At 39.7% G+C, this 16,005-nt stretch overlaps 1 protein-coding gene across 5 annotated transcripts in view; it reads left to right on the top strand.

The window, feature by feature from the left end:
• The window catches only part of TOR1AIP1 (torsin 1A interacting protein 1), a 29,667-nt gene extending 21,335 nt beyond the window's left edge, over nt 1-8,332 (top strand). For 4 of the 5 annotated variants that reach the window (XM_036344923.1, XM_036344921.1, XM_036344919.1 and 1 more), the window contains 2 exons: nt 2,267-2,323; nt 6,033-8,332. In XM_036344923.1, coding sequence (XP_036200816.1) covers nt 2,267-2,323; nt 6,033-6,823 — 848 coding nt within the window. In that variant the 3' untranslated portion in view covers nt 6,824-8,332. The remainder of the gene's footprint in view (nt 1-2,266; nt 2,324-6,032) is intronic. The other variant, XM_036344922.1, reaches the window with a different exon arrangement.
• The last annotated feature ends 7,673 nt before the right edge of the window (nt 8,333-16,005 follow it).

Raw genomic sequence — 16,005 nt, 5'->3', positions numbered from 1 at the left:
TGCCATTGGAATTTTTATAGGGCTTGAACTGAATCTGTAGATTACTTTAGGCAATATGGACATTTTAAGAATTTAATTCTTCAATTTATGAACATGGGATGTCTTTCCATTTACTTGTGTCTGCTTTAAATTCCTTTCATCAGTGTTTTATAGTTTTCAGTATACAAGTCTTTCACTTCCTTAGTTAAGTTTAGTTCTATTTTATTTTTTCTGGTACCATCCTATATAATAAGAGAGGAATATGCTAATTAGCCATTACACCCTTAGGCGTAACGACCAAGCACATCACGACCAGATCATGGATCAGCAGGAGGGTGGGCCAGAGAGGTACAAGCAAGCTGCTGAGAGCTACAGGAGGGCGGGCAACAAGCAAGCAGGAGGTGGAGACTTACAGGAGAGGGCAGGGCAACAAGCTATGGGGGGTGGCGGGGAAGCTACAGGAGGGCGGCAGCGACCTACTGGCTACAAGGGGGCAGCAGAGAGCTATAGGATGGGGCGGGGCAGGGCAGCAAGCAAGCTGGAGGCAAAGAGCTACAGGAGAGGGCAGGGCAACAAGCTATGAGTGGGGGCCGGGGGAGTTACAGGAGGGCGGCAGCGACCTGCTGGCGCATGGATTCATGTGCAGGGCTACTAGTTAAGATTATTTTCTAGATTTTGTTGGTGTTAGTTTTGTTTTCTTAATTTACTTTTTATGAGTTATATAAATATTACATGTTACATAACATTATTTAGCTACTTGTCTTTAATATCATCATAGTATTGCACTTCACAGCATTTTTATATATTATCTCATTTGATCTTTGCAGCTAAGGAGTGAGGTATTCAAGCTAACATAATTATTTTTATGCATTTGTTTATTTAGTAACCTAATTTAGCAGCTTCTAAAAAATGTAGTGTCCTGGGCTGAAGTAGGAATTGTAAAACAATGTGTCTTTAGAGTTAAGGTTGATGTCATTTTGCTTCATTTGAGGGTTTTTGTCATATGACCAAAAATAAGGTTATTTCTGGACCTTGGCAGTGCTAATTTTATTCCTCCAGTTTAGTTTGGTGTTTCTCAGATGAAAGCTATGGATAAACACCTGAAAGATTATACACACACACACACACACACACACACACACACAGTTGTGACTCCAGACAACTGATAAATGTTAGTATTGGTAAATGTAGATCATGTGTATGAGTAACTTAGCTTCTCCACCTTCTGAACCCCTATCCTTCTGTGACCTCTCTCTTAGAAGTTAAAATCTGTGGCCAAGCCAAGAAAGATGGAGGGAAAAAGAAAAGAGTTAGGGTAGTTTTTAATTTGTTTTCTGAAGTAATGATAGAAGTAGAGATTTGATGAAGTTGTGAGAAAATTACCTTTGAAATCTATTGTTTAACCACAAACATAAAACAGATTTGCTTGCCTATTAACAAAAATGGTAAAAAGTTTGTTTAACGTCATTTTTTATTTATTTTATTAAAAACTTTTAAATTTCTATTACAGTTGACATTTGATACTATGCTAGTTTCAGGTGTACAGCATAGTGGTTAGTTGTTTATATAACTTATGAAGGATCCCTCATAAGGCTAGTACCCACCTGACACCATATATTGTTATTACAATATTATTGACTCTATTTCCTATGTTGTTTGTACTTTAAATCGCTATTTGTCACTGCCAATTTGTACTTCTTAATCCCTTCACCTTTTTCACCCAGCCCCTCTAAAAATTACTGGGACTATTTGAAGTGGTCAGACGCACCAGAGGAAATCTTTGAGTCAATTTGAGGTAGAAAATGGTGTTAAGATGGAGCTTTACATTAAAACATCTTATCCAGATAGCCCAGTGTCCATAATCCGGATTTTGTTCTTGATTTTCCTCTTTACAGCATCAGCACCAGACAAATGTTTCAATATATGTCAGGTCTTCAGATAGTATATGTTTCCTTTCATTATGGTTGCGCTTATTTGAACCTCCTAACTTTGTCCCAGAAGTTTCACAGCTCCCGTTAAATAATTTGGATCAGATACTTGAAGGCTTTCTCACGGAGCGAATGTATTAAGAGTACACTTTGTACGAGACATGCTGTCAGTAATTGTGAGGGAAATAGGCCCCTGTCTCAAGGAGCTGTCATTCTAATGGGCACTTCTGCTTTTTTCTTCTGCTTCTGGCAGAGCTCCACCTTTTTTATTTCTTGGTGGAATTTTTATTTTCTTTCTCTGTTGGAAATACTTAAGTTATGAAACATAAATTGATAGTCTTTATTACTCCTATCATTAGATGACAGCTTTCAGAAATCAGAGTTTGGAAACCAGTCTCCGTCAACCTTCAGCCAACGTAAGTCTGTTCAGTTTTTATTAAGTGAGCCTCTAAAACTGGTGATCCATAATTGTCTTTAATTGTGTTTGACAGCAAAATAACTTAATGCTATTTGAAGAATTATATTTTAAGCACTTCAGAGGGAAAAGTATATTTTACTAGCGGTGAAATTCTTTAAGGGTAAGTGATAAGAAACGACAACTGGTTTCCCCCTTCACTTTATTGTCCATACAACCAAAAGTAAAAGTTAATAAATTAAAGCTACTAATACTGTTAACCAAGTGAACCTTGCTGAGTCAAAAAAAAAAAAAAGAAAAGAAAAGAAAAAAGACCTCACATAGCATAACATAACAGGATTATCATGGGTTTGAGAGTCCACAGGCCTGTATTTGAATTAGATTGGATCACTTACCTTCTCTGTAGTGTTGGGGGCAAATTTAGTTTCCTAAGCCTGCTTATTACCCTCAATGAGTACTAAGAAAATAACTGATTTGCAGACTTTTTGGTCTCAATACCACTTTCTACTAGTGAAATTAATAAGTACCCCCAAAAACTCTATTTTAAAAATATATGGGTTATACATATCCATATTTAACTAGATAATAAAGTTGAAATTCTTTTCTGACTTATTTTATTTTTGAATAATTTAATAAGAAGAGTGATAACTTGCTTTATATTTTTTCCAATCTCTAATGCCTGGCTTAACACAATAGAGCTTACGTACTTTTTACTTCTGCCTTCAGTCTGTTGCAGTATATTGCTTTGGTTGAAGTATCTGCAGAAAATCCAGCATTATACAGATACATAGAATTTTAATAATTTCCAATAATTGTGGATATTTTAATTTTGATACTCTGCAAAACTCAACAAATGGTAGTTTCTAACTGCTGTTTGAAATGTGAAATCTGAGACCACATTAACAAACTTTTTGTATTCTGTAAAACCTATTGGTCTTTGTTGTACTTTGAATAGGCTATCCTGCGCTGGTCATTTGGAAAATATGGATTCACTGAGTTACGGAGTTCTTCCAGATGTTGAGACATTTGTAATACAATATCAAGAGTACATTTGTTAATATCACCACCGACAAAAAAGTCTTTTAGAATTGGGAGCTTTTGAACTGATAGTGGTAGATACAATATTTCCACAATCGTAATTTTTGCTTGAAACCTTAAATTTTATAATTGGCAACAAATACTGTCGGTTGGGCTCACTTTGTTCATTTTCAAGAAAATGTCGCCCTAACCGGTTTGGCTCAGTGGATAGAGCGTCAGCCTGTGGAGTCAAGGGTACCAGGTTCGATTCCGGTCAAGGGCATGTACCTTGGTTGCGGGCACATCTCCAGTAGGGAGTGTGCAGGAGGCAGCTGATCGATGTTTCTCTCTCATCGATGTTGCTAACTCTCTATCCCTCTCCCTTCCTCTCTGTAAAAAATAAATAAAATAAAAAATAAGTAAAAAATTAAAAAAAAAAGAAAGAAAAAAAAGAAAATGTCGATCAGATATGCAAATCCGACTAACCATAGTTTGTCACTTGTTCTTTCAATTAAAAATTCCATGAAAAAAAGCACTAGGTTAGCTCACACCTCAGTTGCAAAAGTTCTTTTCCTGAAACAGCCATTGTTTTGGGCTATGCATCAGAGTGCTTTATGTAACTGAACCTGTATAGTTTTATTAACCAATGTTATCCCAATAAATTCAGTTTTAATAAAAAGAAGTGCTTTATTTTTTTTATACATTTTATTGATTTTTCACAGAGAGGAAAGGAGAGCGAGAGAGAGAGAGTTAGAAACATCGATGAGAGAGAAACATCAATCAGCTGCCTCCTGCACATCCCCCACTGGGGATATGCCCGCAACCAAGGTACATGCCCTTGACTGGAATCGAACCTGGTACCCTTGAGTCCACAGGCTGACGCTCTATCCACTGAGCCAAACCGGTTAGGGCAAAGTGCTTTATGAGTGCTTCCACTTTCTTCACATAGAATATTAAAATTTGTGCTCAAATGATTTCTTATTAACCTCAAGTTATAGTAAGATACATAATTTTAACTGCTTTATGAAGGACATTCTTAAGTAAAACTGAATGTATGCCCATGAAGAATACAAAAACTATAATTGTACAGTTTGGTGCCACTGCCTTGTGATTCATTCTAAGGCATCATTTGTTTTTTGTACCATCAATGCAAGTGTCAACATGATGGGAAAGGTTAATAATGTCTTAGTATTATGAGACCTATGACAACTATTGCTCTGAAACAGCAGTTCTCAACCTGTGGGTCGCGACCCTTTTGGGGGTCAAATGACCTTTTCACAGGGGTTGCCTAAATGCATCCTGCATATCAGATATTTACATTATGATTCATAACAGTAGCAAAATTACAGTTATGAAGTAGCAACGAAAATAATTTTATGGTTGGGGGTCACCACAACATGAGGAACTGTAGTAAAGGGTCACTGCATTAGGAAGGTTGAGAACTACTGCTCTAAAAGGTTCATAGTGAATTATTAGTCTAAAGCAGTCAGTCAATAATTAGAAGGTATAGAAGTATTTTCATTGCCATTATATTAAACAATTAAGTGTGTGACATATGAGAGAGTGCTTTATAAACTGAAAAGCAATAGATAAGTGACTTGGCATCATGATAGCCAATAATAATTAGGGATGAGTTGCAAACTAAATTTTACCAGTGTTAACTTGCATCAGTCTACTAAAGGGACAGCTAGCTATATTATATGCAAGGTGTTCACTTAGAGTGCATCCTTTTCTTTATCTTTTTATACACTTCAAAAACTTTAAAAATTCTGTCTTGATTAGCCATCTGAACTCTGGGTTTCTAAATTTAAAAATGCTTTATAAAGTATCTTTTAATATTGCTTACTTCCCCAGTGTTAGCAGTAGTAATAATAGTTTTGCTTTATAAATTATACTAGAGGCCTGGTGCATGGGATTCGTGCACTGGTGGGGGGCATGGCCTGCAGGGATCAACCCACTGTGGGAGCGCCACTCATCCCAGTCAGTCGAGCAGCTGTGGACCTGCCCTCTGAGCATCTGCTCCCACTGTGGGAGCGCACTGACCACCAGGGGGCAGATCCTGCATTGAGCATCTGCCCCCTGGTGGTCAGTGCTCATCATAGCGACTGGTCGAGTGGTCATTCTGGTCATTCCACCATTCGGTCACTAGGCTTTTATTATATAGAATTATTTATGACCTGTTTATGCCATTTCATACATTTAAATTTTACTTTTTCCTCTGAGTTTTTATCATTTTGGTATTGAAGAGCTATAAGTATGCTTATACACATAACTTAAAACCTATCGGTGTGAGATTTTCTTAAAAATGTGTAATAAATTATTAAGAAAGTAAATTACAAGCTCCCTTCTTTAAATTCCTTCCTCTTTTGTCTGTTTATAAAGATTAGTATTGGTTTTCCTGGCCAGTGTGGCTCAGTGGTTGAGCATCGACCTATGAACCAGGAGGTTGCAGTTTGATTCCTGGTCAGGACACATGCCTGGGTTGCAGGCTCAATCCTCGGTAGGGGGCATGCATGAGACGGCTGATCAATGTTGATATCTCTCTCTCATAGATGTTTCTATCTCTCCCATCCTCTCTCTCTAAAAATTCATTAAAAACATTTTTTAAAAGATTAATACTGGTTTTACAAGTCAACTTGCCCTTGACTTGAAGAAATTTATATTTGTATCTGTCATTTTTTTTCCCTGAGCAGACATGACTGGACAACCCAAAAATGCATCTTTTGTCAAGATGAAGTGGTGGTGGTGGCCAATACTTGTGCTCCTTATTCTTGTCTTCGGGAGTTGGTGGTACACTCATGTTCCTGAGGTAGAAAGCACTGCTGTGCAAGAGTTCCAGAACCAGATGAAACAACTTATGATTAAGTACCAAGGTCAAGATGAGAAGCTGTGGAAAAGGAGCCTAACATTCCTGGAAAAACATCTCAACAGCTCCCAGCCTCGTCCTCAGCCTGCTATCCTGCTGCTGACCGCTGCCCGTGATGCTGAGGAAGCACTCAAGTGTCTGAGTGAACAAATCGCTGATGCCTATTCATCCCACCGAAGTGTCCGTGCCATCCGGATTGATGGGACAGGCAGAGCTACCGAGGACAGTGATGCTGTGAAACTAGAGGTGGACCAAGAACTGAGCAATGGATTCCAAAATGGCCAGAACGCAGCTGTGGTGCACCGCTTCGAGTCCCTGCCCGCCGGCTCCACTTTGATCTTCTACAAGTATTGTGACCATGAAAATGCGGCCTTCAAAGATGTTGCCTTAGTCCTGACCGTCTTGTTGGAGGAGGAAACACTTGGAACCAGTCTAGGCCTAAAGGAAATTGAAGAAAAAGTGAGGGATTTCCTCAAAGTCAAGTTCACCAACTCTAACACACCCACCTCCTACAAACATATGGACCCAGACAAACTGAGTGGGCTCTGGAGCCGTATTTCCCACCTCGTCCTGCCTGTACAACCTGAAAACGCCCTGAAAAGGGGCATCTGCTTATAAGCGGCGACAGAAGAGAAATCATGTCCCAAGTGCTGAGAATTTTTTGGACTTTGTAACCAGAGACAGAATGCATCTTTGTGAAAGAACTGTTTTCTCTCTGAAGGAAGTAAAGTTCTAAATCATTTCTCCGACCTCTTACCTGTTGTTTGAGAGAAACATTTCCCTATTTCCATTAAGATTTGTGTTACTGGTATCAGAGAACTTTAAGTTATATGCAGTCCCATAGAGGACCAGTTTAGATGCTGGCTGAATCATTATTATTATGGAATGACCAGTAGGACGGACTAGAAAATCCTTCCTATAAAGCCTCCCGATTTTTAACGTAGACTTTTCAGTTTGGTTTTAGTAAGGCAGCTCCCTAAATGCAACTGTGGGTTTTCCCATTTTGTTTTCTTTTAGGTGTGAGTTCCTGAGCTTCTGCTTATAGGAACAAAAGTAACGCGAAGGGTCATCTGAGTGTGTGTTTGGGTTGTTATTTTTTCCTTTGATTTTGGAGGCAAGAACAGAGAGAATTTGTGGAATGGGGAAGGAAAGGAGGGAAAAAATAACTCTTAAAGGTAAAATGTCAAATAAGCCACAGAGACTGAGTCAAACATAGTTATCTAAACTCCATTCTCAGTGCATTTTGTTGGGATTTGTTTTTCACATATCCTTTTTTTACTTTTAAGAAATTTTTGGTCCACTCAACGATTGTGAAGCATGCTATCACGAGGTTAAGTGTACTTGTTCATTTGACTTTTAAGGGCAGGTAAATCCAGAGCGGTTTATTTTGGATATATCCTTAAGCTTTGTTTTGAATTTAGAAATGTAGTTTCTGGGGAAGGGAGGGACTTGGTAGACCATTTGTTAACCAGCTTTTCTGGGCTATTGAAGGATTTAATTTTCTACATGTCCACTTGTTACAGTCTCTTTTAGTGACTCTTATAACAAATATAAAGATGTACTATGCACATGATAAACTTGAGTGCCTCAAGCCAAAAAGAAAGTGAACTTTACCATGTGTGAAGAATGTTAAAATGTACTACTGTACATTACTGTACTATAATATTTCGGTTATATCTTTTGCATCTGTAACAGCTTTCTCATCTATCAATTGCTTTGATTTTTCTTAGAATCTTAAAACCCTAGAGCCATCTTATTTTTTTTTAATGATCAACAACCCTTTTGAAGATCCCATGACTGGTAGTAGTGTGTGGTCTAATTTCTTCCCCCTAAGACTACCAGTATTCATAAATTTATACCTCATATTGTAATTTGTTCCTGTCAGAAATCAGATCGTCTGACTTATAGAGGATTCTAACACAAGAAGAGTTTTTGAAAAGGCTTATTTTATACCTATATATTATACGGAGAAACAAATTGTTTTTATTAAATGTTTCACTGACCAAAATAATTTTAAAGTAATTAATTTTGCTTACCTTTCTGGAAAAATAATTATAGCAGCTGATCCATAAATGACTTTAAAAGCTATTTTAGTAATTTAAATAAATTTACTTTTATTGGTTTGTACTCTTTGTATGTGTTGTAAACTTAATGATTCATCAACTTTTTTTATATTACTAATCCTAGGGTTTTCTTTACACTTGAACAATTTGAGTGACTTCTGTTGGGAGAAACAAAGGCCACAGAATTGGATCCAGTCACAAGTACATAGGTTAGAAGTAGAATCTCCATGATTTTCTGTTTTATCTTGGGATTTTGAATTATCACTAGAATGAAGTTAATTTAGGTATTCCTGACTTGACAGAAGAATCGGTAGCAGTGTTTCTCAAATTTTTCATTTCTCTCCTCACTAAAGAGCCTTTTTAGATATATTTTTTCAAATTGTCTATCCCCATGAAATTTTAATACCACAAATATTCTGATTCTGGACATCTGTTTATGGACCATATATAGTTTTGTGCTTTATATAGATGAAGAGTAATATTTTTTTGCTCCCCAGCGTACCGAGTTTTGCCCATTGGGAATGTATGCTCAAGAACAGCTATATTTTAGATCATTGCTACCTAAAATACTCTATTTTCTGTTTATGTTAAAATCTTCTTGCAAGGGAAAATTTAATGTCATTAGCTTGAAAATAGGCACTAGGGCAGTGATGGCGAACCTATGACGCGTGTCAGAGGTGACACGCGAACTCATTTTTTTGGTTGATTTTTCTTTGTTAAATGGCATTTAAATATATAAAATAAATATCAAAAATATAAATCTTTACTATGGTTGCAAATATCAAAAAATTTCTATATGTGACACGGCACCAGAGTTAAGTTAGGGTTTTTCAAAATACTGACACACCGAGCTCAAAAGGTTCGCCGTCACTGCACTAGGGTGTCTAGAGATGAGTCACATTGTGACATTGGGTAACAACATTGGTCCAGGAAAAACCATAGTTCAGTACTGTATCATACAAATGTCTAGAAACTTAATTTGCTTCCCTTTTATGACTTCCTTCTATTTAAGGAAGTTTTCTAAACCTCCAATTCTCAAAACAAAGACCCGAAGTAAACTTGATTTTCATCTTTTTGCATCCACCTCGCCTTCTCTCTAGCAGGCTTGATCCGTAGGTCCTCCTCATCCCATGGCATGCCGCCTTGGGAGCTCGGGGTTATTACTGTGTGCAGTTAGCATGATCCAAAGGTGCAGAATGGATCTTGAAGGAAAGGGTCGTTGCTGGGCCTCCAAAGGAACCCCAGGTAAACATCGAGAACCTTTGACCTCCTGACCTCTGGGGTTTACTGTTGGCAGAAAGCAGACATTGAGTGGATCAAGATAAATCCAGGAGTGGGGAAATGATTGAAGTGATGTGCACATTTCTCCTAAGTGCCTGTGCTCACATGGCTGAATAGACATAGAATCCGGAGAATGGAGGTCAGGGACCCTGTGTGCCCCTGGTCAGAAAGTAGATTGATTATAGTCAGATATTCCCCTTGGCTTCATTCAGTCTGTCTTTCTGGCCCATGGAGTTGAAATACAAGGCCTCTTGGGGAAAACAGACCCTGTATTTTCCTGTTAAAGCATAATAAATTCTGTAGGCTTCCTATCCGGAGAAGGAACATAAAGTTCTTTAAATCAAAACAAACAAAAAACACCCTTGATTTTCATTCTGTGAGGAGAATTGTAACAGAAGGGTTTACATAGTTCCTGCCTAAACTAAAGACAAACCCCGGTTTCCCTTCAATCTTACATCTTTGGAAAGTGGCCTTTACGTTGGCAATGTAAAGAAGAATTTATTTCTCACTGAATGTGTAAAGTTAACGGACTATTCTGCCATAGTGTCCCTATCAAGGTCAAGGCAAAATCTTATGACGATTCTACTGGCATTAGACACCCGGAATGAAGACGTCAGTCCTGAGTCTGGGAAGCCAAACCGAGGAAGATGCCATTGACTGTAAAAAGAGGAAACTGAACTTGAATACGCATCTCTCTCTGGCCTAGATTCAGAGGCATCCTGGCGTTCTTGTGGACTCTTCTGGATGGTAGGAAATACAGCCTGTCACCTGAGCATAAACAAGGAATAACCCTTCACAATCTACACATTGTACTCTTCCCTTTTGCACGTGCTTGGAACCTTCTGGAATGCTTCATTTCCTGCCCTCTCCCTTTCCCCAGTTTCATGCTCTGCTCATTCATATTTGTTTCTTAAGGCCTTGGGGGTTTTTTTTAGACAACTTCACTGAAACCTTCCCTAATTCCCTTCCCCCAAATACTGGTCTGGCTGCCTTGTCTCTGTGCTCTCATTCATCCTGAATCACCACTGACACAGCAAGTTAGCACACTCCCACTGCCTTATGCCTCTTGAGAGCAGGTGTGTTGTCATTACATGTACAGTAATCACAATAGAGTGCTCAAATATTTGTTGAATAAAAATTGGACACCTTAACTAGTTAGAATAGGTAAGTTGTATCTTTCACAGTGTTTCATTTGCTTTCCTCGTTATTCCCAAACCTTTTTCTAAAGTTTTATATAACTACTAGAGGCCTGGTACATGAAATTTGTGCATGGGTAGGGTCCCTAGGCCTGGCCGGCCATCAGGGCCGATCTGTGGGGTGACCAGCAGGGCAATTGGGGGCCCCTGCCAGCACCCGCCTTGGCTGGCCTGGGGGCCTGCGGGCTGGGGGCAGCTCCTGTATTGAGTATCTGCCCCCTGCTGGTCAGTGCGCATCATAGCTACTGGTCATTCAGTCGATTTGCTTATTAGGTTTTTATTATATAGGATAGGGTGTCCCCCTATATACACACATATATAGGATGTCCATCCCCCTATATACATGCTGAATAATTTATTAAAATACACTTCATTTTCAAAATAGAGATATTAACTGTTAAGTGTATATACATTTTTGAGGGGACACCCTGTATTTCACCCTGGATTCAGTGGTGCTATGAGAAATTTAAGACAAAGGGGCCTATTCCAGTGGTGTTAGGAAATTAAACCTTTTCTGGAGAAGCAAGGATCATAAGTGAGAGGTCCCCAAGGGGAAAGGGAATGATAAGAGACAAAGCTGGGAGGCCCTGAGATCTTTCCACAGTGAGATTTGGAATTAGAGTTTCCTTAAAAGAGCTAGCAAGTTTCCTTACATCTTCCCATATTGCCTTAGGATATTATAGTTCAGAGATGGTGTGGGGAGAAGATGGATTAGGAAGATAGATGAGGAGTGGAATTGACAAGGTTTGATCATTGAAAGTGGTGTCTTCACAGAGGAATCTTCCAAGTGCTGTATTGCTAAGAATCTATTTAGCTCATGTATCTTCTCTCCCAGAAACACTAAGCACACAGTGGTAGGCTGGATTCTTCTCTCTGCATGTCTTGATGTTGACTTTTAGCAGTGTGAAGTAGAAATAGTCATGTATTTAGCCAGGAATTGTTTGATTACAAACAAAAACTCTGTTTAACCAGCAAAAGAGAAGAGGAGGAGTGGAGTGGGCGTTGTAGGGATATACGTCTCAGACCCCACGGCAGGAATATACACGAACCGGGAAGGCTGTTCTGGGTAGAGTCTCAGCAGCCATTCCCTCTGCTTCTCTACTTCCGGCTCACTGTGCCTTAGCCGCTTCCCCTTTGTGACTTAAACACACCGAGGGGTGGATCTGATTGGAATATCCCTGGTTAATACATGGTTAAACCTATTCGCCTAGGTCACCCCTTTAACAGGGTCCAGAAGTGGGAATGGCAGTCTGCTGAGAGGTCAGACCAAAGAATAAGCGGAGATGGTTAAGGGGCAACTGAATACATCTTCAAGTATATAAAGACCTCTACATAATGTGATGTCAAACTGGTTCATTCATTTTCTTGGAATCAAAGGTAATGGAAATAATGTTAAAGCTTTTAAATCTGGGTCCTGGTCATAGCTCTGCTACAAACGTGTTCAGATTTCTTCCCATGGCTTCTCTGCTTTCTGTGCTGAAAAAATGGAAACAGTTATCAAAACTCTGGGTACTATTTTAATAGATAATGGCTACTATTTGTTGTAAGAGCTTCAACAGAACACTGAGCTTTCTTTAGTTTTCAGCCCATGTCTTGGGCAAGTGAGGTGTGATAGGCAGCCATGTAGCCCTGAATTGAACCTAATGTTTCAGCGTTTTCCCACTTTGAGCACCATTCTCAGGCTAACTCAAGAAGAGAATCTGCTCCATGCCTTACTGCCCTGTATAGAGAACACTCACCCACAGTAATTATGTGCACTTCTTGAAGGGCAAGCATTTTTAAAAAATCTGTTCTCAGTCTCATAGTTTAAATGGACTTCCTCATATTTTGTACAACAAAGATGGAAAAAAGCTATGTAAAGATCTTTATATCTGAATATGTATTAAGTTGCCTTCACCCTTTTTAATATTTTGTTAGCTATTTATCAGGTGCTTATTAAAGCTTTTCCAAGTGCTTTATATGCATTAGTTAACTTAATCCTCACAATAACCTTGTGAAGTGGTACTGTTATCCAATTTAGTAGACAGGAGACTGAAGCACAGAAAGTAGAACATCCAAGTAGCGCACTGGCTGGTGCGGCTCAATTGGTTGTAGCAGTGTCCCATGCACCAAAAGGTGGCCGATTCGATTCCTGGTCAAGGCACACACCCAGGTTGCAGGTTCAATCCCAGGTCAGGGCATGTGCAGGAGAGAGTTGGTCAATGTTTCTCTCTCTCCCTTCCTAAAAATCAATTTTAAAAAGTTAAATACCCAAGTAGCAAGTGGTGAAGCAGAGATGTGAACCCAGGCAACCAGCGTTAAAACATCTGATCACTGTGAATATAGTCTCTAGGACCCAATGTACGGTATTTCCCACCCAGTCTGTTTGGACTCTATATAGGTGAGTCCTTTTCCAACCTGCAGGTTCTCATTTGTGGCTGTCCTTTACACCCTTCTCTTTTTTTCCTCCTTGCTCAGCTTTGTGGAATCCGGTATTGCACGTACCAAGGGTCTGAAGAAGTTCAAGTCAGGTGAGACAGTCATCACACAATCCTCCCTGTTGACTCATGTTTGCCCATACTGGCATCCTGCTTTTATAACTAAAGGCCTGCAGTGTTGTCTCACGGTTCATCTTTTTCAAAATACCAACACGCAACCTGGGTGTCACCTTTCCCTGCATACCACACAGCCTCTGTTTTTGCCCTCTCTCAGTCTTGGTGCAAAATGACACCTCTTTGAATTCCTAAGATAGAGTCCATTTACATCAGAAGCAGTGGCAGTTGCACAGAGACTGAGGGCAAAGGACGATTAAAAGCACCTGCCCTCCAATCTGACTTCCGCCTGCCTGCATCCCAATCCCAGCGCCACACCTTTCTCACTGAACGGTATTGGCAAATTACTTCTTTCAGTTTCCTCATCTCTAAAATGGGAGAAATCATGGTAACTACTATTTTAGAGTGTTGTGAGGATCAAGTGAGATAATACATGATAAACACTTAGAAAGTGTCAAGGACATCAAAGATACCATGTTAGCCGTAACTAGTTACCAGATTAGCTAAAAAATTCTTAACAATGATTCTCCTCACCCCTTGGGAATGGCATGGGCTGTGGCTGGCTTCTATTTCCACCCTCCTACATGACCCTTCTTATGCAGAATACGAGGGCTTTCTCCCAGGTTACACCTCCATTTCAAACCCCAACCCATCACAATGTTCATTAAACAAAGGGCTTCCAGGGAACTAGAATCCAACCTCTCCAAAAACTTGGGGAATTAAAATGAATGAGAAAACGTTCCATCATCCATATCTAGTTCTTTCTCCTGTTCCCATGGCTTACGCTTATTCGGCTTGACTATCCTGCTCTTACCCTCAAATTCCTCACTTCTATTCAAGCATCTGTAATTTGTTGACATTCTTTTCCAAATGCTGCACAGACCACCCTCAGTTGAACAATGAAGGTGGGCCACCTAGATCCCTTATTGCACCAGCTGCTGGGCGTGCCGTCCGTGTCTGCACTGTCAGTCACTTCACGGATTGCCTCAACTGCGGAGAGCCACTTTGCCCAAGGACATGCCCAGCGAGGGGGAGAGTGGTGCACATGCAATGACTGATGGAGGCCATACAAAGGCTCAGTCTTCTCAGTCCGACACAGTGTAACTCAGACGGGCCATTTGCACACAAGCTCCCCTATGGGGTTGGCTGAGGCTATTACAGTGTGACTTCTCCTTCTCCCCCATTCTGCTTCCCTTTCCTCCCTTCCACAGGTGTTCATACCAAGGGTACTCCCTAGTAAGTATCCTGACAGGAAAGTTTGTCTCACAGTCAGCTTTTCAGAGGCCCCAACCTGTGTCATACCAAGCTTAGTAGAGTTTAAGCTAACATTTATTGAACACTTAATATGCGCCAGACACCACCATAGGCCCTGCACACATGGTTTCTCATTTAATTTTCATAACCCTTTGAAGTAGATCCTATTACTATCTCCCAGTTATAGATGAGGAAACAGAGGCACCAAGCTGTACTGTTAGTAACTGGTGGAGACGGGATTTGAACTCACCTCCTGACTCCAGAGCCTACATTCTGAACCATCATGCTATAGTTGATCCCAGTGGTCGGCAAACTCATTAGTCAACAGAGCCCAAAATCAACAGTACGATTGAAATTTCTTTTGAGAGCCAAATTTTTTAAACTTAAACTATATAGGTAGGTACATTGTTATTAACTTAATTAGGGTACTCCTAAGGCTTAGGAAGAGCCACACTCAAGGGGCCAAAGAGTCGCATGTGGCTCGTAAGCCGCAGTTTGCCGAACACGGGTCTATCCCATCATCGTGTCTACTTAAGGAGCAAAAATGATATAAAACCATACCTTATAAACCGTAAACATAATGGATATGAGGGAAATACTGTAAAGCCCCTAGTATGTTGCTTGATGTCTCTGATGAAAGTTCATCTCTGAGAGAAGTACATAATCTGCCCATTGTTCAACAGATGACTCAAGCTGTGTTTGGATGGTGTAACACTTGCCACTTGAAATATAACATCTTACCGGGAAGATTCTGATGAAATCTTTTCCTTTGGAAATAGTGCCAAGAATTAGATTTTCTGATGTTAATTGATAGATTTCAAAGACCAAGCCGGCTCCTCTGAAATATTCTTATTAGCCTCGGATAAGCAGGCTGACAGACACAGGGAGTGAAGGGCCCTCGTGTTCAGGAAATGCAGCCGACTTCCTACCTCTGACTTCACCCGTGAGTTTTATTTGTTATTGAATCAGCAGGTCTACTTTTAGAGGCATCTGGTTGTTCCTGAAGTAGCCCTTTGACCTTTGCCATTTTACCAGAGGAGATCAATATGTATTAGTTGGCTGGACTAGAGGTTAAACTCAGATTTAGTCCTTAGCAAATAATTGTTTGCCCGTTTGTATCATGTTATCTTGTTCTTCTAGAAAAGGGGCACAAACATTAAAAATGACAGCAGTTTCAACATCTGCCTCAAGTCTTCCACGAAGGAACATAAAGCTATATGGGCATGCTGAAAATTACCTTTTAACATGAATTAAAATGTAAATAGCTCAAGCAAGAAAGCTAATATAACTCTCATAGCTAAAATTACAAAGTTGTCCAAGTGCTTTTGTATTTGCTTCAAATCTTAAATATAAGCATATGCGTTAAAACCAAAAACCAAAAACAACAACAAAAAAAACAGAAACCATGGTCTCATGGTTTCTTCAAAGCATCACCTCTCCTCAAAACAATGCAAACAAGTACAGTGAAATGAAAA

This window comes from Myotis myotis, unplaced genomic scaffold (genome assembly GCF_014108235.1).
Source record: "Myotis myotis isolate mMyoMyo1 unplaced genomic scaffold, mMyoMyo1.p scaffold_m19_p_18, whole genome shotgun sequence".
NCBI classification, from domain to species: Eukaryota; Metazoa; Chordata; class Mammalia; order Chiroptera; family Vespertilionidae; genus Myotis; species Myotis myotis.
This window is presented reverse-complemented; position numbering and strand designations above follow the sequence as displayed.